The sequence below is a fragment of the Amblyraja radiata genome, chromosome X, assembly GCF_010909765.2.
Source record: "Amblyraja radiata isolate CabotCenter1 chromosome X, sAmbRad1.1.pri, whole genome shotgun sequence".
Classification (NCBI taxonomy): Eukaryota; Metazoa; Chordata; class Chondrichthyes; order Rajiformes; family Rajidae; genus Amblyraja; species Amblyraja radiata.
Window position 1 is genome coordinate 14,819,728 of NC_045999.1, and position 23,597 is coordinate 14,843,324.

The 23,597-nt window shown below is 44.5% G+C and overlaps 1 protein-coding gene and 1 long non-coding RNA gene across 8 annotated transcripts in view; both read left to right on the plus strand.

The window, feature by feature from the left end:
* tpm1 (tropomyosin 1) overlaps positions 1-12,705 on the plus strand; it is a 42,761-nt gene extending 30,056 nt beyond the window's left edge. For 2 of the 7 annotated variants that reach the window (XM_033014890.1, XM_033014895.1), the window contains one exon: positions 11,427-12,705. In XM_033014890.1, coding sequence (XP_032870781.1) covers positions 11,427-11,509 — 83 coding nt within the window. In that variant the 3' untranslated portion in view covers positions 11,510-12,705. The remainder of the gene's footprint in view (positions 1-11,426) is intronic. The other 5 variants (XM_033014888.1, XM_033014892.1, XM_033014896.1 and 2 more) reach the window with 3 other exon arrangements.
* Positions 1,347-5,296, plus strand: LOC116968220. The gene is made up of 2 exons (XR_004410424.1): positions 1,347-1,781; positions 3,669-5,296. It is a non-coding gene; the product is annotated as an uncharacterized LOC116968220 (long non-coding RNA).
* Positions 12,706-23,597: the final 10,892 nt, after the last annotated feature.

Consider the following 23,597-nt stretch of genomic DNA (forward strand, 5'->3'; position numbering starts at 1 on the left):
ACTGTTCACACACTAGGGACAATTACCAATCCAGAATGCCATTAACCTACAAACCTGTATGGCTTAGAATAAACAGTCTTAGAATAAAGAGGAAGCCAATTAAGACTGAGGTGAGAAAAAACTTTTTCACCCAGAGAGTTGTGAATTTGTGGAATTCCCTGCCACAGAGGGCAGTGGAGGCCAAGTCACTGGATGGATTTAAGAGCGAGTTAGATAGAGCTCCAGGGGCTAGTGGAGTCGAGGGATATGGGGAGAAGGCAGGCACGGGTTATTGATTGGGGACGATCAGCCATGATAACAATGAATGGCGGTGCTGGCTCGAAGGGCCGAATGGCCTCCTCCTGCACCTATTTTCTATGTTTCTATGTTTCTTTGGAGTGTGGGAGGAAATTGAAGATCTCGGAGAAAACCCACGCGGTCATGGGGAGAACGTACAAATTGTAGACAGCACCCGTAGTCTGGTTCGAACCTGGGTCTCAGGAGCTGAAAGCGCTGTAAGGCAGCAACCCTTCCACTGCGCATCGTGCCGCCCTTTCTCTACGTATCCCATTTGACAGCACTTGATCCATACACTTTTATGGTTTGGCAATTCAGTGCTCGTCTAGTTACTTGACCAACCCCCTTGGCCAGTGACTTCCAGATCCCAACCACCCTCTGGAAGGAAATATTCATCCTCGGATCCCATTTAAACCACTTATCCCTTAAATCTGTGCCCTCTAGCTTTAGATATTGCTCTACCATGGGGAAATATTTCCTACCATCTTTCCTATAGTGCCCCTCCTAATTTTCTATACCGGATGGAGGGGAGGAGGGTCAGATTCCCCCCCTCGCTCACACATGCACAACTTGCCATATTTTGGCGCCAACTGTATTTTAATTTCTGAAAAGCTGAGCAGGCTTATTGCTGGCGGACATAGATAGAGCAATAATGGCTTTCACTAAACTCACCACAACCCAACTGTCTAACTGGCAATGAGATCTTTTGAAATGGAACGTGCATTGGACTGAGGGAAGTGCTGCAGCCAGTTTGAGCACAACATGGTCCCCCAAATTTTGAGACAATGTCCACACCATCATTTGATGTGATGTTGATTGAAGGCTAGCTATTAGCCATGACACAGGGAGAACATCCCTGCTCTTCCTCACAAAGTACCATTGGGGAATCTTTCATATCTGCTTGAGAAGAGAGATGATGAGATAGGCACACAATACTGGAGTAAATTAGTATACAATGTATATTACATGAAATTCAGGTGTAACTCAGCAGGGCAGGCAGCATCTCTGGAGAGAAGGAATGGGTGACGTTTTGGGTTGAGACCCTACATTCTCTCCAGAGATGCTGCCTGTCCCACTGAGTTACTCTAACATTTTGTGTCTATCTTCGGTGTAAACCAGTTTCTTCCTGCACCAGAGAGATGGGAAGATCAATTTGATATCTTATCCAAATAAAAATGTGCAGAAACTTCAGAAAACTTGGAATCGATTCCTCTGCTCCTGTCTGATTAGCCCTGACCTCACCTTGAAAACCACTAACGACATTATTCAAAGGTATTCGACATTATCTTACAACTTTACAAAAGACTGTTGAAGCCACAATAGATTGTGCAATATGCATTGGTTTTCTCAATTACTGAAGAAACTAATGAACATTGTCATTCACGAACTCGCTAATCATCTCTCCATCATTCACATCAAGATTCTTCATGGACATCATAAGCAACAGGGTTCCGGCAATGATCTCCACAGCACATCACTGGACATCGACTTCTAATAGACAATAGGTGCAGGAGTAGGCCATTCGGCCCTTCGAGCCAGCACCGCCATTCAATGTGATCATGGCTGATCATCCCCAATCAGTACCCCGTTCCTGCCTTCTCCCCATATCCCCTGACTCTGCTATTTTTAAGAGCCCTATCCAGCTCTCCCTTGAAAGCATCCAGAGAACCTGCCTCCACTGCCCTCTGAGGCAGAGAATTCCACAGACTCACCACTCTCTGGAAGAAAAAGTGTTTCCTCGTCTCCGTTCTAAATGGCTTACTCCTTATTCTTAAACTGTGGCACCTGGTTGTGGACTCCCCCAACATAGGGAACATGTTTCCTGCCTCCAGAGTGTCCAAACCCTTAAACATCTTATATGTTTCAATGAGATTCCCTCTCATCCTTCTAAACTCCAGAGTGTACAAGCCCAGCTGCTCCATTCTCTCAGCATATGACAGTCCCGCCATCCTGGGAATTAACCTTGTAAACCTATGCTGCACTCCCTCAATAGCAAGAATGTCCTTCCTCAAATTAGGAGACCAAAACTGCACACAATACTCCAGGTGTGGTCTCACTAGGGCTCTGTGCAACTGCAGAAGGGCCTCTTTGCTCCTATATTCGATTCCTCTTGTTATAAAGGCCAACATGCCATTGGCTTTCTTCACTGCCTGCTGTACCTGCATGCTCACTTTCATAGACTGATGTACAAGGACCCCCAGATCCCGTTGTACCCCTTTTCCCAGCTTGACGGCATTTAGATAGTAATCTGCCTTCTTGTTTTTGCTACCAATGTGAATAACCTCACATTTATCCGCATTAATCTTAATTTACCATGCATCCGCCCACTCCACGAACCTGTCCAAGCCACCCTGCACTCTCATAGCATCCTCCTCACAGTTCACACTGCCACCAGCTTTGCATCTCAAATTTGCTAATGTTACTTTGAATCCCTTCATCCAAATCATTGATATATATTTGCGGTCCCAGCACCGAGCCTTGCGGTACCCCACTAGTCACTGCCTGCCATTCTGAAAGGGACCCGTTAATCCCTACTCTTTGTTTCCTGTCTGCCAACCACTTCTCTATCCATGTCAGCACTCTACCCCCAATACCATGTGCTATAATTTTGCTCACTAATCTCTTATGCAGGACCTTATCAAATGCTTTCTGAAAGTCCAGGTACACTACATCCACTGGCTCTCCCTTGTCCATTTTCCTAATTACATCTTCAAAAAATTCCAGAAGATTAGTCAAGCATGATTTCCCCTTCGTAAATCCATGCTGACTCGGACCGATCCTGTTACTGCTATCCAAATGTTCGGCTATCTCATCTTTTATAATTGACTCCAGCATCTTCCCCACCACCGATGTCAGGCTAACTGGTCTATAATTCCCTGTTTTTCTCTCCCGCCTGTCTTAAAAAGTGGGATAACATTAGCTACCCTCCAATCCACAGGAACTGATCCTGAGTCTATAGAACATTGGAAAATTATCACTTATGCATCCACGATTTCTAGAGCCACTTCCTTAAGTACACTGGGATGCAGACCATCAGGCCCTGGGCATTTATCAGCCTTCAGTCCCATCAGTCTATCCAACACCATTTCCTGCCTAATGTGGATTTCCTTCCGTTTCTCCATCACCCCAGATCCTCTGGCTACTACTATATCAGGAAGATTGTTTGTGTCTTCCTTAGTGAAGACAGATCCAAAGTACCTTTTCAACTCATCTGCCATTTCCTTGTTCCCCATAATAAATTCACCTTTTTCGGTCTTCAAGGGTCCAACTTTGGTCTTAACTAATTTTTTCCTCTTCACCTTCCTAAAGAAGCTTTTACAATCCTGCTTTATATTCTTGGCTAGCTTACCTTCGTATCTCATCTTTTCTCCCCATATTGTCTTTTTGATCAGAAAAGTAGCAGTGCCCTCTGCCCCCTGCATAGACAACATCTACTGCCATGCCACCATTAATCTCCCCTGTTACTCCCTCAGGCAACTCAAGGTCAATGAGGTCAGATCTACCCCACACAAACCTATGCTATCTCTCTCTGATCAGCTCCTGGCTTTCTAAATGAACATAGGTTCTAACTTTCAGGAGTTTCTCCAATAAGTTCTCCGGCACCGTCGACAATGTCATGGAGCTGTACAGCACCAAGATTGGCCCAAGTTGCCCAACCGCGCTAGTCAGACTTCTCTGCATCTGGCCCCTATCTCTCTGAACCTTTCCTATCCATGTACCTGTCCAAGTGTATTTTAAATGTCATAAATATCCCCTCCTCTACTTCCTCTGGCAGCTCATTCCACATACACATCATCCTTCTAAAAAAGTTGCTCCATTGGTCCATTTATTTAAATCTTCCCCCTCTCACCTTAAACCTATACCTGCTAGTTTTGGACTCCCTACCCTGGGCAAAAGTCTGTGATTATTCACCTTGGCTGTGCCCCTCGTCATTTTATATAACCATAAGATCACCTCTCAGTGTTCCGCGATCCAGAGAGAAAAGACACGACCTATCCAGCCTCTCCGAATAACTGAAAACGTCCAGACCTGACAACATCCTCACATCAATTTGCATGCTTTCCAAATTAATTACATATTTTCTATAGCAGAGTGAGAACAGGACTGTGCACAGTACTCCAAGTGTATGTCTTGTACGATTGTAACATCACGTCCCAGCTCCTGTAATAAATAACCTGACTGATGAAGGCAAGCATGCCAAATGCTGTCTTTCACATTCTGTCTACCTGTCTCACCACTTACATGGATCTGCATTGTACATGCACCTCGTGGTTTCCAAGGTCCTACCATTTACTGTACAAGTTTGTCCTGGTGTGACTTATCAAAATGCAACATCTCACATTTATCTGAACTCCACCTGTCATTACTTGACTCATTGGTCCAGTTGATCACATTGTAACCTTTCTCACCGTTTACTATACCAATGTGTTACGAACCATGCCATCCACATTCACATCTATAATAGACCCTGTAGGGCATGACATGTTATAGGCTAGTCATGCTAGACCCTCTACCACAGCTCACCTTCATCTACCTCCAAGCCAATTGTGGCATTAAGCTGGAAATAGTGCAGAGAAGTTTTACCAGAATGTTGCTGGGACTCAAGGGCCTGAACTATGAGCAGAGAATGGGCACGCTAGGACTTTATTGCTTTGAGTGCAGTAGGTAAAATCATGAGAGCAATTGTAAAGGTCAATTGTAAGCACAGTCTTTTAACCAGCGTAAGAGAATCAAGAACTAAAGAACAGAGGGAGAAGGTGAGACGGGAAAGATTTAATAACAACATTTAAAGGACAATTGGACAATTACATGGATAGAAAAGTTATGAAGGGATATGGGCCAAATGCCGGATGGTGGGACAAGCGGGGACAAGTGAGTCAACAATGTGGATTCCGTGTCCGTGCAGCTAACTGGAAAGAAAGTGTAGGAAAGGTCAAGTCTAAACTAACAGGGCAGGAGGATGGGACCCAATGCAAGAGACAGAGGGCTATAAATGGAGGACAGAAGCAGAGGGAGATAAGAAAAACTTAATGCATAAGGTGGATGAATTGAATGTGCACTTAGTAGTTAAGGAATATAATATAGTTGGAATTACGGAGACATGGCTCCAGGGTGACCAAGGCTGGGAGCTAAACATGCAGGGGTATTCGATATTCATGAAGGACAGACAGGAAGGAAGAGGGGGTGGGGTGGCATTGCTGGTTAGAGGAGATTAATGCAATAGCAAGGAGAGACATTAGCTTTGATGCTGTAGAATCAGTACGGGTAAACTGGGAAATAGCCAAGGGCAAAAAACGCTTGTTGGAGTTGTATACAGACCACCAAACAGCAGTAGGGAGGTTGGGGATAGCATCAAACAGGAAATTAGGGATGCGTGTAGCAAAGGCCTAGTGGTTATGATGGATGACTTTAATCTACATATAGATTGGGCCAACCAAATTGGCAGCAGTGCTGAGGAGGAAGAATTCCTGGAATGTATACGGGATGGGTTTTTAAACCAATATGTAGAGGAACCGACTAGAGAGCAGGTCATTCTAGACTGGGTCTTGTGTAATGAAGGATTAGTTAGCGATCTTGTTGTGTAAGGCCCCTTGGGCAACAGTGACCATAATATGGTGGAATTCTGCATTAGGATGGAGAGTGACACGGCTAATTCAGAGACTCAGGTCCTTAACTTGAATAAAGGAGACTTTGATGGTATGAGATGGGAATTGGCTGGGATAGACAGGTAAATTATACTTAAAGGGTTGACGGTGGAGATGCAATGGCAAAGATTTAAGGACCGCATGGATGAACTCCAGCAATTGTTCATCCCTGTCTGGCGAAAAAATAAAACTGGGAAGGTGGCTCAACCGTGGCTGACGAGGGAAGTCAAGGATAGTGTTAAAGCAATGGAAGAGGCATATAAATTGGCCCGAAGAAGCAGCAAACCGGAGGACTGGGAGAAATTAAGAACTCACCAGTGGAGGACAAAGGGGTTAATTAAGAGGGGGGGGGGGGAAAGAGCATGAAAGAAAGCTTGCAGGGAATATAAAAACTGTAAAGGTTTCTTCAGGTATTTAAAAAGGAAAAGATTAGTGAAGACGAATGTGGGTCCTTTACAGTCAGAGGCAGGTGAATTTATATTGGGAAACAAGGAAATGGCAGAACAGTTAAATGAGTATTTTGATTCTGTCTTCACTGAGGAAGACACAAACATTCTCGTGAAAATACTAGGGGACCGAAGGGAATCCACATTAGTCAGAAATGGTGTTAGGTAAACTGTTGGGACTGAAGGCAGATAAATCTCCAGGGCCTGATGGTCTGCATCCCAGAGTACTCAAGTAGGTGACCCTAGAAATTGTGGATGCATTGGTGATCATTTTTCAATGTTCTCTCAACTCTGGATCAGTTCCTGTGAACTAGAGGGTAGCCAATGTAACTCCACTTTTTAAGAAAGGCTGGAGAGTGAAAATGGGGAATTATAGACAATTAGCCTTACATCGGTAGTGGGGAAGATGCTGGAATCAATTATTAAAGATGTTATAGCAGCGCATTTGGAAAGCCGTGATGGGATCGGTTAAAGTCAGCATGGGTTTATGAAGGGGAAATCATGATTGACTAATCTTTTGGAATTTTTTGAGGATGTAACAAGTAGAATGGATAAGGGAGAGCCAGTGGATGTGTATCTGGACTTTCAAAAAGCCTTTGACAACGTCTCATACAAGAGATTAGTGTGCAAAATTAGAGCACATGGTATTGGGGGTTGGGTATTGACATGGGTTGGGTATTGACATGGATAGTGAACTGGTTGACAGACAGGAAGCAAAGAGTAAGAATTAACAGGTCCTTTTCAGAATGGCAGGCAGTGACCGCAGAATGGCCGCAAGGCTCAGTGCAATAACTCAGCGCAAGACCCCAGTTATTTACAATATGTATTAACAATTTAGATAAGGGAATTAATGTAACATCTCCAAGTTTGTGGTTGAAACAAAGCTGGGTGGCAGTGTGAGCTGCGAGGAGGATGCTATGAGGCTGCAGGGTGAATTGGATAGATTGGGTGAGTGGGCAGATGCAGTATAATGTGCATAAAAGTGAAGTTATCCACTATGGTGGCAAGAACAAGAATTGAATTGAATGAATTGAATTGAGTTGAATTTATTTGTCATTCAAAAAGAAAATTGTACAAAATGTCATTACCATACAGTCGTACCAATAAACAGCAAAAAACCCCACACAATTACATACATTTAACATAAATGTTCATCACAGTGACTCCCCTCCAGGCACTTTACTGCGATGGGAGGTAAAAACAAGTCTTATCTCTTCCTCGCTTCTTCTCCGAGAAGGCAGATTATTATCTGAATTGTGTCAGATTAGTAAAAGGGGAGGTGCAACGAGACCTGAGTGTCCTTGTATATCAGTCACTGAAAGTAAGCATGCAGGTACAGCAGGCAGTGAAGAAAGCTAATGGAATGTTGGCCTTCATAACGAGAGGATTTGAGTATAGGGACGAGGCCCTACTACAGTTGTACAGGGCCCTAGTGAGACTACACCTGGAGTATTGTGTGCAGTTTTGGTCTCCTATTTTGAGGAAGGCCAATCTTGCTATTGAGGGAGTGCAGCTTCCCGGAATTGCGAAACTGACATATCATGGGTCGACTAGGCTTGTATTCACTAGAACTTAGAAGGATGAGAGAAACATATAACATTCTTAACAGATTGGGCAGACTAGATGCAGGAAAAATGTTCCCCATTTTGGGGGAGTCCAAAACCAGGGGTCACGGCTTAAGAATAAGGGGTAGGCCATTTAGGACTGAGATGAGGGGAAACCTTTTTCACCCAGAGAGTTGTAAATCTGTGGATTTCTCTGCCACAGAAGGCAGTGGAGGCTAATTCACTGGATGCTTTCAAGAGCGAGTTAGATTTAGATCTATGGGCTAAAGGAATCAAGGGATATGGGGAAAAAGCAGGAACGGGGTACTGATTTTGGATGATCAGCCAAGATCATATTGACGGGTGGTGCTGGCTCAAAGGGCTGAATGGCCTACTCCTGCACCTATTTTTCTAGGATGAGGGGAGACCTCATTGTAACTTTGCGAATAGTGAAAGGCTTGGATAGATTGGATGTGGAGAGGACGTTTCCACTATTGGGAGAGTCTAGGACCAGAGGGCACAGCCCTAGAATAAAAGGATGTATCTTTGGAAAGGAGGTGAGAAATTTATTTAGTGAGAGGGTGGTGAATCTGTGGAATTAATTGCCACAGATGGCTGTGGTTGCCAAGTCATTGGGTAATTTTAAGGTGGAGATTGACAGATTCTTCATATAATAAGGGTATCAGGGGTTATGGGGAGAAGACAGGAGAATGTGGTTCAGAGGGAAAGATAGATCAGTCATGATAGAATGGCAGGGTAGATGATGGGCTGAATGGCTTAATTCTGCTCCTAGAACTTATCATGAATCATGAGAGGCTTATATAAGGTGAATGCACAAGGCCTTTTTTCTCAGGCAGTGGAATCAAGAACCAGATGACATAGGTTTAAGAAGAGAAGGGCAAGATTCAATAGCAACCTGAGGAGTAGCTTTTTCATTAATAGGGTGGTATATATGGAACGAGCTGCCAGCGGAAGTCGTTGAGGCAGTTATTGTAACAGAATTTAAAAGACTTTTGGACAGGTACAAGAATAGGAATGGTTTAGAGCGTTATGGGCCAAATATAGACAATAGACAATAGGTGCAGGAGTAGGCCCTTCGAGCCAGCGCCGCCATTCAATGTGATCATGGCTGATCATCCCCAATCAGTACCCCGTTCCTGCCTTTTCCCCATGTCCCCTGACTCCGCTATCTTTAGGAGCCCTATCCAGCTCTCTCTTGAAAGCATCCAGAAAACCTGCCTCCACCGCCCTCTGAGGCAGAGAATTCCACACACTCACAACTCTCTGTGAGAAAACGTGTTTCCTCGTCTCCGTTCTAAATGGCTTGCCCCTTATTCTTAAAATACAGTTAAACTGGACAAGTTTGGAATGGGCATCTTAACATGTCATGGACAAGTTGGGCTGAAGGGTTTGTTTTAATGTTGCATGATTCTGCTAATTTGTTTTTTAAGTTACCCCAAACACACTCGACCCCCCCTAAATTGCCATTCTGTTTTCAGAGCCCTATACCTACCAAATGCGTTTTCATAGACATGTGTAGGGAGAAACTGCAGATGCTGGTTTACACCAGAGATAGAGACAAAATTCTGAAATGACACGGCGGGACAAGCAGCATCTCTGGATAGTAGGAATGGGTTACACCGGACATAGACACAAAATGCTGGAGTAACTCAGTGGGACAGGCAGCATCTGCGGATGGAAGGAATGGGTTCTGCTGATATTACTTGATGTCCAGGTTCTGTATTTGAATGTGTCTCTAAGTTCTTGATTTACTTGAATTCTCTTGGGAAAGGAAGTTTCCAACCCTGTCCAATGCAGGCTATACTTGGATTACAGGTCACTGCCGATGGTTAATGATTGTCCAGGTTGTGAATGCATGAATGCAAGTCACTTGTACATGATAATGTAATCCTCAATCCTCAATGAATTGTGTACAGAGCAAATGACAGAGTAATGCAGAGGAATTGTAACTTCACTAACAACCTTCCCAGTTCCAAGCATGGCATCTAGGAGAGGAGTTTTATTTAGCAGATTTGGTGACACTGTAGTCAGTAGCAGAAGCCACTCTTCTGCAGAAAAGGTTTGGCCATGTGGCACACATTCAGGGTGGCATGGTCGTGCATCGGTAGAGTTGCTACCTTACAGCCCCACTGACTTGGGTTTGACCCTGACCACGGGTGCTGTCTGTACAGAGTTTACGCATTCTCCCTGTGGCCTGCGTGGGTTTTCTCCAGGATGTCTGGCTTCCTCCCACACTCGAAAGAGACACAGGTTTCTAGGCTTATTGGCTTGGTAAAATTGTAAATTGTCCCTTACAGATACAGTATGGAAACAGGCCCTTTTGCCCACCGAGTCCACACCGACCAGCGATCCCCGCACACTGTGGGGATTGCTAGTCGGTGCGGACTTGGTGGGCCAAAGGGCCTGTTTCCATACTGTATCTCTAAAACAAAAGCTACAAATGTATTGAATCTGACATTGCTGCGAATGGGTTTGGAATTGTGGCAGGCTGTAGATGTGATGCTGGTGTATTGTGCCTTGTGTTGGCGATTGTGTACTCACGAGCATGGTACTGTGACACTGCAGAGGGTGGAGATTAATATTAACAAGAGCCACTTGGATTTGCTTTGCTGCTGACCTCTGCTGTTTTTTTTCCTGACATGTTATCTCACCCTAACTGGATCTTTTCTGCTTTTGTTTCCTGCATCTTGCCTGGGATCCTGAAGACCGTCTGTATCACCAACTTGAGCAAAACCGCCTTCTTGCTAATGAGCTTAAGCTGGCATTGAATGACCTGAGTGACTGATTTGCGGGGTGATATCTAGCTTGTTTCTGACAATTGTCACTTGTTTGTTGTACTTTCTCCTCTGACTAGTTTTGGATTATTTTGGGGATATGGCGATATTATTTTGGGGATATGTCCTTCGCCTATCAGAGTCAGATAATTTAGCTAGCTTTGCCAAATTTTGATTTTGATTTCTCAGTAAGTTAACTAGTCTACTGGAGAACAGTCGGTACAGTGCAAATGCTATGCCATGATTGAACGGTGGGGTGGATTCGATGGGCTGAGCGGCCTAATTCTGCTTCTATGCCTTCATTCCATGGCATAAACATTCTGATTTGTGCATCATTAAGCCAGTATTTTTAGATGTGCTCGTCCTACCAGATGACACTGGGCCATGCTTATTTTTGTACTCAAGTACTATATATCTTTGCATCGTCCTAGCTTGTCATCTTTGCTAGTAAAAAAAATAACATTCTGCAGGATCCTGGCATACCCTTTTGTCCTGATGCCTTGGAATCATGACATGTAGTCTCTCGCATAACATGAGAAAAGTAGATACCTTATGTTGCTTTGGAGATAAGTTATCTTTATTTTCCTACTTTCCGGACTAGAGTTTTCTGCGTATGAGTAAATGGCTTGACCTTGCTGGCTAAGTACAGTGTGCATGCCTTGACTGTGAATCTTGGAGATAATGTGTGCTTTATTTAACTATTTTTTAATCTTGCAACAGAGAAATTGGCACAAGCCAAGGAAGAAAACCTCAACATGCATCAGATGCTCGATCAAACCCTGCAGGAGCTTAATAATTTGTGAGCGGCGTAGCTTAGCTGCGCACAGGTTGCCCTCTGTTGCCAAAGCCCCGACTTGAGAACAGGGGCAGCCTGCATTTACGTGGATGTTCGGGGAAGGGGCTTGAAGCCTGGAATCAGACACGCATGATGAATGATGAACCATTTGATGGCAACACTACTGTGCAATTGAATCGATTGCAAATAAAAAACCTGCAGTATCTCAATTTACACTTAAAGTTACACTTTATTAAGAAACACTCTCCCAATTGTTTAAAAGTACTCCAATTGCAGGCTTTTTGTAATTCTAAAAAATCGTTCTCTTTAAAAATAATTGGCTCCACCCTCGATTTTGATGTTTTCCGGAATTTTAATTCCTTACCAAATGTCTTACACCCCTGCTTTATGTTCTTTTTGCTGCTTGAGTTTTTTTTAACGGACAATTGCACTGCTAACCAAACAAAGGTGGCGTTTGGAGCAACATTTTAAACCCACTTTTTTTTTGGTAAAACACTGGGTTTTTAAATGCCAGCAAGTTTCCTTTTGGAGGGAAGAGGAGGAAAAAGGAATGTTTTAATTGAAGCTGAGGGTACTGCAGCCAAGAATATTGCCTGCTTAGTCACAAACTCCGTAGCTGCCCTTGAGACCAAGTCACTTGGACTAATGTCCGAGTCATAATCTTCCCATCTTTTAGTTCAACATTCCCCAATGTGGTTTGAAGTCAACTTTTTTAAAATGTCACAAACTTAACCCACAAATTTGTATCTTAAATATGAGCATGCTTGAGCTCTCCACAAAATCACAATGCAGTTTGTTTTACGAGCGATGTTAATGGCATCACAAAAGTTTTGGAATATATTTGATAAATCAAGCACTCTGCTTGCAAGTTGAGGGATGGGCTGATCAGAAATGTTGTCACAATGGAGTAATTATTAAAGGGGTGTCTCCATGCCAACCCTGTTTTATCTTTTCTTTGGTGAGTTATTGAGACCACAAACTTGAGAATAACAACATGGCAAAATTAATTGTCTTTTTTCTTTGTACTCGATGGAACATTGTACAAAATGCATTAAAAAATAAAATCCAAAGACTATTTTGTTGCAAAAACGTAATAACGAATGGAACATTCTAAGTCTTCCCTGTGCACGCTTAATTGTGAATTGGTTTAACAATATATCTGTCCATAGACTGTATAATGGTAATAAACACACACTGATGAGATTTTGTAAACATGTCCTTCATATTTCTTAATGAACTTCCTCTGTCATGAATTTCGAAATTGCATTCACATCGGTTGTTTTGCAAGCTTCATCTCAAAGCCCATTACTGCTAATGGAGCAGTGTTGAAATGTTGCAGCTGTTATGACTGGGCGACTACTTTGTTTGCAGCATGAACGAGTTGGGCTCAAGGAACTGTTATGACTCTGAGATATAGATATAGAATTTGGGCGGCATGGTGGAGCAGTAGAGTTGCTGACTTATGGGTCTGTCCTACGGAGGCAATTTTACTGAAAAACCGGCAACTGGAACGGCGACTGTCAGAGTGGAACACGAACACACACGCACGCACACCCACCCCCCCGACACACACCGCGATGAACAGGAAGGTTGGCGCTCTGATTAAGACGGCTAAAGCACAGTGTACAGTATGTCCTTTAAGAGAGGGGGGGGGGGGAAGGAGTGGAGACATATTTTAAGAAGCCAGAGATACACGGCTGAGAAACTCGGCGGACATTTAACATTACTGGTCGGTTATCCTTGGTTCTGAAAACTACTGCTTACATTTTCTTTCCCCAATGAGCCAATGAAATTCATTGGTCAGCACCGGCTACAATCTACAATAACCTTCAACCTCCTGGCAACCCACGTGAACCTCCTGGCGACCCACCTACGGCACGAGAATTCTCGCTAGCCTCCATGGCGGCTTCATTCTGGTCGCCGCTAATTTTTCAACATGTTGAAAAATTTGCGGTGACAATAATGATGCCGCAACTAGTTCCCAAAATGCCGGGAACTCCTCACGAGCATGAAGGCGACTCCCCGAAAACCACCCGCGAACATGTGGCGACCGCAGAGTCTCCCGCAGTCGCCTAAATAGTTGCCTAAGTGTGATAAACCCATTACAGCGCCAGGAACCTGGGTTTGATCCTGACTACAGGTGCTATCTGTACGGAGTTTCTACATTCTCCCCGTGACCTGCGTGGGTTTTCTCCAGTTTCCTCCCACACTCCAAAGACATACAGTTTTGTAGGTTAATTGGCTTGGTAAAATTGTAAATTGTCCCTCGTATGTATAGGATAGTCTTAATGTGCCGGAATCACTGGTTCCCGCGAACTCGGGCCGAAGGACCCGTTTCCGCGCTATATTTCTGAACTAAATAAAACTAACCAGATGAAAGACTAGAAACTGCTGACTCGAAGGGGCGAATGGCCACCTGCATCTATTTTCTATGTTTCTAAGGTAGACACAAAATGCTGGAGTAACTCAGCAAGATAGGCAGCATCTCTGGAGAGGAATGGGCAACGTTTCGGGTCAAGACCCTTCTTCAGACTGACAAAGGAAAATGAGACATATAGTCGATGTAGGGAGATATAGCACAATGAATGAAAGATATGTAAAAAAGTAAAGATGAGAAAGGAAACGGGCCATTGTTAACAGTTTGTGTAAGAAGGAACTGCAGATGCTGGTTTAAACCGAAGATAGACACAAAGAGCTGGAGTAATTCAGCGGCTCTGAGAGAAGGAATGGGTGACGTTTTGGGTCAAGACCCGTCTTCAAACTGATTAGGGATAAGGGAAACAAGAGATATAGACAGTGATGTGGAGAGATAAAAAACAATGAATGAAAGAAGTGCAAAAAAGTTTTGATGATAAAGGAAACAGGCCATTGTTTCCTTGTTGGGTGAGAAAGAGAAGCTGGTGCGACTTGAGTGGGGGAGGGATAGAGAGGGAATGCTGGGGTTAATTGAAGTTGGAGAAATCAATATTCATACTACTGGGTTATAAGCTGCCCAAGCAAAATATGAGATGCTGTTCCTCCAATTTGCATTTAGCCTCACTCTGACAATGGAGGAGACCTAGGACAGAAAGGTTAGTGTGGGAATGAGAAGGAGAATTAAAGTGTTTAGCAACCGGGAGATCAGGTAGGTTCAGGCGGACTGAGCGAAGGTGTTCAGCGAAATGATTGGCCAGTCTCGCCGATGTATAAGATCCACAAAGGATACAGTAGATGAGGTTGGAGGAGGTGCAAGTGAACCTCTGCCTAACCTGAAAGCACTGTAGGGGTCCTTGGACAGAGTCGAGGGAGGAGGTATAGTGACCGGTGTTGCATCTCCTGTGGTTGCAGGGAAAGTATCTGGGGAAGGGTGGTTTGTTTGGGAATGGATGAGTTAACCAGGAAGTTAAGGGCGGAGCTGCGGGGTACCGATGCGGCACGTGTGAGGGCCTCATCTATGATGGAAGAGGGGAACCGAGACCGCCGCGGGCTTCCATCGGTGACTCGGCCGACTCTCGGCGCTCCATGGCCCACCAATGGCCTGGAGCCATCGCCTCACCAGGCTCAGCACCAGGCACACAGCCTCCACAATGCCGACTCCCACACCACGTGGCCTGATTCTGCTCCCCCCCCCTCCTACAGGGCACCACAGTAACGTTGGGTCTTCCTCTTCCCCATCTTTTAACTGGGTTACCCTGACCACCCACACCCAAACAATAGTCCTCACACCCCCCTCCTCTGAACACCCACCATCCCCCTACTTGAACTCATCGCAATCTCTGTCTACTTCCCAGCCCACCTCTAATTCCAACTCCCACCCTTGTTGTGTATTCATCACCCCCCCCCCCTGACTTCCCCCTTTCCTCAACAGAGGCCGCACCTTTGTTCCCCTCCGCCCCCACCTCATCGAGTTCCAGTTTCGCCGCGACGTGGAGCTTTTCTTCCTCTTCCTCCATGCATTTTTCTATGGGAAGGAGTCCACACTACCCAGTGATGACCTCTTCTCCTGTCTCCACTGGTTCCCCTCCTCTTGGACTACCCTGGACAGCCATCTATCCTCATTAGACCTCTTCATTTCTAACTGCCGATGTGACATCAACCATCTCAACTTTTCCACTCCCCTTACCGACTCTAACCTCGCCCCCTCTGAACTTGCAACCATCTGCTCACTCTGCAGCAACCCCGACGTTATCATTAAACCCGCCAACAAAGGACATGCCGCAAGCTGACCTCTACCACACTGAGTCACCACCTCCCACAGATCCTTGGACCGTGATCCCACAGATGAGGACCAGGCCATAATCTCACAGACCATTTCTGATTTTATCATTTCCGGCTGTCTGTGCTCCACAGCATCCAACCTTATTGTTTCCCAGCCCCGCACAGCCCAGCTTTACCTTTTCCCCAAAATCTATAAACACAACTGCCTGAACAGACCGATTGTTTCTGCCTGCTCCTGTCCCACGGAAAATATATCCACCTACCTTGACTCCATCTTAGCCCCCTGGTCTAATCTCTCCCGACCTAAGTCCAAGGTACCTCACACGCCCTCCGATTCTTCCTCGACCGTAGAACCATCCAATTTCCCTCTAATAACAGCAGAGCTGGTCCGCACCGTTAACGACTTCTCCTTCAATTCCACCCCATTCCTCCAAATCAAAGGCATAGCTATGTCGCTTGCATGGGGCCCAGTTATGCCTACCTCTTTGTAGGGTACATTGAACAATCCCTGTTCCAGGCGCACACTGGCCCTATCCCCAAATTCTATCTCCGTTACATTGATGACTGCATCGGTGCTACCTCCTGTACCCAATCATGGACTTCAGTATCTTCAGCACCAATTTCCATCCTGCACTCTAATTCACTTGGTCCATCTCCGACACCTCCCTCCCTTTCTTGATCTCACAGTCTCCATCACACGTGATAGACTATCGAATGACGTCTATTACAAACATGCTGACTCCCACAACTATCTCAACTACACTTCTTCCCATCCTGCTTCCTGCAGACTATCCCCTACTCCCAATTCCTCCGAGATGTCCTCATACTTTAGAGAACAGGGGTTCTCCTCTTCCATCATGGATGAGGCCTTCACACGTGTCCCCTAGTCCCCTAGTACCCTGCAGCTCCGCCCTTGCTCCCCCTTCCCCTAGTCCCCCTCGTCTTTACCTTTCACCCCATCAGCTGTCACATACAACACATAGTCCTCCAACATTTTTGCCATCTCCAATGGGATCCCACCATTTTCCTATCATCAGCCATTCCCGCCTTCCACAGAGACCTTTTCTTCCGTAACTCCCTGGTTAACTCATCTCTTCCCACCCAAACCAGCCCCTTCCCAGGTACCTTCCCCTGCAACAGCAGGAGATGCAACATCTGTCCCAATACCTCCTCCAACCTTATCTACTGTATCCGTTGTTCAACATGTGGACTCTTATACATCAGCGAAACCAAACATAGACTGGGCGATCGTTTCACTGAACACCTTCTCTCAGTCTGCCTGGACCGACCTGATCTACTGGTTGCTTAAACACTTTAATAGTAAGATTAAATGAGAACTTACCAGTTTGAAGTTTGATCTTTATTTTATGAGGAGTTACGTCGAGGGACTACGTGAAGAAGGCCGTTCAGGCGCACGCGCATCAAACTTCAAAGCAGCGGTGTGAAATCACAGATGATATACTCCGAAGCATAATAGTAAGCTACGTGATACAAACTTAACTTACCTTTGATCTTATTAGGGTGGGAGCGGAGGGCAAGTAGTTCCTCAAAGTAACTCCTCATAAAATAAAGCTCAAACTTCCAACTGGTAAGTTCTCGTTTAACCTTACTATTTTACTTCGGAGTCACGTGAGTGACTACGTGAAGATTTTAAAGCTTCTGTGATTTCAGGCCGTAGATTGGGTTCCGGCGTATCACTGCATTTTGCTTGACTCTATGAGTGAAAAACAGTCAATAACATGCACACCATCATACTTTTTAAAATTAATTAATGGTTTATTTTATGGTAAAACATTATGTGTCTCATTTTAATCTCTAGAGACATTTAATACTGAATTCAAAATAGTACCACCAAATACACCAGGGTCTGCAATTTCTTTGTGATAATACTTGTGCAACATCCTTTCATTTTCCCAACCTGCGGCCGCAAGGATATGGTCTATTGGAACGTCCAAATCCTTGGCCGCCAATGTTGCCGCCGCCCTGGGGGAATGAGGTTTAAATTAGCCAGTATCAATTCCTGCATCCAATAGCACCTTCTTCAGCCATCTTGAAATTGTTTGTGTTGCCACTTTTTTGTGTGGCTTTTATGGCTAATGAATAATCCAGATTCTACACCTCTAAGATGTTTGGTAGTCTCAATGTAGTATTTTAAATATGTAACTACACAAAGTCTTTGATCTGCAGGATATGCTGAAAATCAATTTACACCCCGAGACTCCTGGTCTGCTCTGTTTTAGCAGGTCATAGACATAGAATGTAATTTCCTCTGTTTTCATACCCATTCTGTCTATCCTTAACTTGTGTAATGTTTGTACTATTTGAGCTGATACTAAAGCCATTAACATGACTACTTTTATCGTAATTTTGTCTAACGACAAATTTGAGATGGGATCCCAATCCCTAAGTAGCATTAAAGATGCCCTTCATGTATCTACAAGTCAAAGGGTGTGATCCTAGAACTTGATGTTCCGATGGTCTCGATAAGTATGCCGACAAAGCATTCCTTGCTGTGTTGATCACACTATAGCTTAAATTATCATCAAAATGTAATTTTGACAAATTTCTGCAACATCTGAAGCGTCTGCAGTGTGGTAAGAAATATTTTGTGTTGAAGAAACTGTTCCCATTTCTTAATGTAAGAAATGTACTGCTTCTAGGTACTTGTTAGAATCTGCAAATCAATAAATCAATACGATCATGTAAAGGATGAAATTCACCAGTTACAGGGTGCACAAGTAGGTTTTCTTGTCTAAAGACATCCATAATGGGTTCAGTCACCATTAACCCTAATGGATACCATGTTTGTGTGGGCCAATCTGGAACCACCAACAATCCTGAAGCATACTCTTGTTTGATTCTGTAGACACCTATTGATGAGACAAAAGGGAGGAAATGCATACAAAACATTCCACCACAATTTAACGTAAACTCATCTCTCGGTGGTTCCCAAATTTTTTCACAATTTTGTGGAAAATGTCACGATTTAACATCCATTCTGTGTTGTCATTGAAATTTCTTGACCTAGTATCTGCAATTATGTTGAATTTACCTGGTAGGTAAATTGCAGAAAGCCAAATATCTTTCTCAATGCACCAGTGCCAAATCATGTTTGCCAATCTGTCACATGCTTCTGACTTGATTCCACCCATGTGATTGACATGTGCCACTGCCGTAGTGTTGTCAATCTGAACCTGTACATGCAAATTTTGTACCTTTCGGCAAAGGGCTTTCAACCCATGCAATACACTTAGTAATTCAAGATAATTTATGCCATGTGTCTCGAGCAAAGGTTCTTCCTCTGCATTCCATCTATCTCCACAGCTTGAGATGGCATCCGCAGCTCCCCATCCCAGTGCACTTGCATCTGTTTGTAAAATGGTAGCTGGTGATTCAATCAGAATTTTCCTGTAAGAGTAATCCACATTTTTAATCCACCATTTTATATCCTCAATTGCTGTGTTAGTTAGTTGCATAGGCCTATCGAAATGTCCAGCATGTCTTCCCAATACTGATATCTTTGCTCACTGCAGCTGCTGATAATGCAGTGGTCCAAACTGAACAGCTGGAAATGAAGCAATTAACTTGCCAATTAGACTTGCTACTTGCCTGATTGATGGTTGTTTGCCTGCAATTAGCTCTTACAACCCTTAATCACTTGCAACTTTTTGTCCTAGGGTAAGCTCACTGTCTTGTGTTCTGAATTAATAGTGAACCCCAAGTAATCAATTATTTTGTTGTGTGTCAGTCTGGATTTTTCTCAGTGAATCACAAAGCCCAGTTATTGAAATGTAAGTTTAAGTTTTAAAACTGAGGCTTTTTGCCATGTCTTCAGTGACTCCCACAATAACATGTCATCCAAATAAGCCATTATCAAATGGCCTTGAGCTCTTAACAATGCTAAGATTGGTTTCAGCAGTTCTGTAAACAATCTAGGAGTTGAAGTTAATACATTAGGCAATGCTTTAAATTGCCACAATTGAGTCATCCAGACAAATTTGAAATCTCTACAATCTTTATCTTGGAGATGTATGCTTGCCATATAGCATTCTGTTGAAATTAATTGCAAAGCATTAGTAAAATCTCAATTTTGAAATGTTTATACTGTACAAAAAGATTTGAGATTTGTGAGGTTTTTTATAAGGTCTCTATTACCCCCTTTTTTTTTTTAACTCAAAATATCAATTTCTATTTGAATTTTCTAATCTCTTCTTTAGAGAAAATTGAATACTTTTTGGAATATGTTGAGTAGGGGAATTTCATTCTGTTAAAATTCAATTCTAAACCTCATTATACTGCACAGTATATATGTATCAGATGTTATTAGTTTCCATTCTTTTAAAAAGAATTGTAACCTACCCCCAATTTGTAAGTAGGACACATCTGATATTCTTTCAGAACCAGAACCACCTACCTCAGGGTTTACCGGTATCACTTTTTGTACCTTGCCCCTTGTGGGAATACCATGTCCTCCACGTCCTGGGGTTTTATTCAGTTCCCCTTCGGTATGGATATTACCTTCTAGCTGTGCTGCCAAACATCGGTGGCTTCATCATCCCGATGGTTATTGATTCTTCGTTGAGAACCTTCCGTTTTTTGGCAAGCACCACTCCAAAGAGTAAGTGTGGCAATTATATATTAGATGGTTTACAAAGCCCTGCAAACTTAGGATGTATGTTAGGTCTTTATCACAGACTTACTACAAAATGTGCATTACACATCATTTCCATCACGTCCTGTTGTGACGTTGTCACATTTCCTTCTTCCAGATCTCTGGCTAATGCCGTAATGCTTGACCCCATTAATTTTAATACCCGCTGTAATCTCATTTCTTAAGCTCTTACTGCAGTGCCCATATAATTCCACACTTCTTTGTTAACAGCTGGAACTCCTAACCGAGCACAGTTCTGCGGGATTTTATATTTGTTCACAATTTCATCCATCGTTGGTCTTCCAACTGATGGGAAAGCAGGTAATTTATACTCTCTGCTATCTCCTCTGATAGAGGTTGGCACTTGTTTCCGGGACTAGAGAACTTTTGGGCCAGCCCTGGCACTTTTCTTTTTTGCATTGGCTCTGGTCCTCAACTGATTCGTTATCAGAGTATTCTGGATATTCCTCCTCATAATGGGTTTCACCTGGATTTTCATATCAGGTATTACATGCGATGGCTCTATGATAAGCCTACGCTTTTTTGTCCCTCTTTGGGATACATCAAGCTCTTCCATTGAGCTGTATATTGGCAGCCCACTTTTGGGTGCTGCTCCATATTCTGGGTCTCCTGTAGACCAACGTCTGTAGTATCTTTCAGACATTTCTGGTGCTGCCTCCGTGTCAGGCCAGCCCTTTTTCCTCTTTGAGGTACATCAAGCTCTTGCATTGAGCTGTATATTGGCAGCCCACTTTTGGGTGCTGCTCCATATTCTGGGTCTCCTGTAGACCAACGCCTGTATTGTCTTTCAGACATTTCTGGTACTGCCTCCCTTTCAGGTCAGCCCATATATTCATCTTTATCATCAGGCATTTCGGTCGCTGGCTCAAATCTGGGCCAACGTTTCCCAGAACCTCTTCTGGGTGTTCCATGCGGTTGCTCTTTAAGCCCGCGTCTTTTATACTCCTTCTGGAGTTTGTTTTACCCATGAGGAATTCCAGTTTATAAATTTTATATTTCAGACTCCTCCGAGTCTTCCAGGCCTATTATTTCTTTATGGCCTTGCTCCCTATGAGAGTTTCAATGGGACTCCCCCCCCCCCCCCCCCCCCCGCCCGCTACTCTCAGACACTTTGTCTTATAGAGTGCTTACTGCGGTGCGCTTACTATTCTTCCTCCCACCTTTCTCCATACATAAGACCTGCCTGTGTCTCTGCACGCAGTCTCCGAAGAAAAGCAGCCTGAAAGTAAAAGTAGAAAATACTTACATTCAGGTTTTCTTTCACTCACCGCTTGGAGGTCCATCCTCCTACCGCGGTCGCAGCGCAATGCGTCTGACGAGATGACGCGCGTGCGCCTGGACGGCCTTCTTCACGTAGTCACTCATGTGACTCCGAAGTAAAATTCTCCTTCCCATTCGCACACTGATCTTTCTGTCCTAGGCCTCCTCCATTGTCAGAGTGAGGCTAAGTGCAAACTGAAGGAACAGCATCTTCGCTTGGGCAGCTTACTACCCAGTGGTATATTGATTTCTCTAACTTCAAGTAACCCCTGCATTCCCTCTCCCTCCATACCCCCCCAATTTGCACCAGCTTCTCTTCTCACCCAACAAACCGCTAAAGGGCCTGTCCCACTTTCACAATCTAATTCACGACCTCTGATGACCTTAACCGACTATGTCTACGACCTCCTACGACTATGTTGAAGACCTCCCACGACTATGAAGAAGACCTCCCACGACTATGTTGAAGACTGGCTTCGACCATGTATGTTTTACTGCTGTTTGCAGTAGCCCTTTTGCTTCAGCAACCTTTTAAGAAAAGCAGAAGGGGAAGAGCAAGGGTGAAGAGGAAGCACAAGAAGAGGTCTCAATGAGTGAATGGAGATGATGTGATAGACTGTCCCAGTACACCAGATGACTGGAAGAGAGTGGCGCTGGGCTTTGACAAAAGATGGAACTTTAAGCACACATGTGGGGCAGTGGATGGCAAGCATGACATTCTTGTCCCTGTCCCTGTACCCCTCGTTTTCCTTTTCATACAGGATGGCATTCTGCTGGAACCATTCCTCAAGGTCCCCTCCTGCTGCCTGGTGAAGGTGTAGGGCATAACTTTCCTCCAGCCCTCCCTCGCCACCAATGGGGCATCTGCCTCTGATGCTGTGTCAGACACAGGAGAAAGGGCTGCTTTGCTGCCTTCAAATGAGGCAGTGAAGTATGGGGTGGTGGTGAGGACATATACTACCGCCCTGGTCTCCTCCTCCAGGGGTCTCTCATGCAGGGCTACCTCCTCCTGCACTATCACCTCCTGTGGCATAACCTCCTGCACTCCTCCTCCTGGGTGGGCAACACCTGCATGACAGTTTTTTTTTTAGGGTTGTACCCTTCCCCTGCGCTGCTGCCTTTTTGGTGCCATCTCTAAAACACAAGTCTCCTCTCCAAAAAAACTCTCCAGCTATGAATGAACATGCCTTGGAGTGAAAGAGGTGATGTTCTGCTGTTTAAATTACCTTTTGTTCCTACTGATCTTTTTTTCACCCCGGAGCTATTACCTTCGACTACCTACGACTAGCATCAGGATCTACTACGGCATTGCGGAGAGGCGGCAGTGCGGAGAGTCGGCACCGACTTTTTCATCGGGAGCCTGGGAGCTCCAAACCGGCGCGGCCTTGTCGGCTTCGGCAGCCGCGGTCTCCAACCAGGAAGCGGCCGTTCCAGGTGGCCCAGCCGCCGAAAGGACTCTCCCGACGCCGGGGCAAGACCACCCGGTGAGAACGGCCAGGGACATCGGGCCTCCGTAGAGGCAATTGCGGTGGCCTCAATAGGCCTGACTTTGGGGTGAACATGGGGTGGGGACTGGACATTGTGCCTTCCCCCACAGTGCTATCCACTGTGGGGGGATGATTTTTTTGTCTAATTGTAGTCCTGTAGGTCTGTGTCCAAGATGGCTGCTGTGAAGAGAGAGTGGACGCTGGCGCGCTTTGGCTGCCGCTGCTCTCTCTTCACACTGTGTTTTTGATTTTCTGTTTTTGGATTGAATTCTGTTTTTAATTTGTGTCTCTGTGATGTCTTTATTACTTGTTATATTCCGATTATATGTTTTTATTCCGATTACTATGTAAGGTGTCCTTGAGATGTCTGAAAGGCGCCCATTAAATAAAATTTATTATTTTTATTATTACTACGACCGGCTTCGACTAGACCTACGACTAAAAAAATATAGATTTTTCCCACGGCGACCTATTTTTAG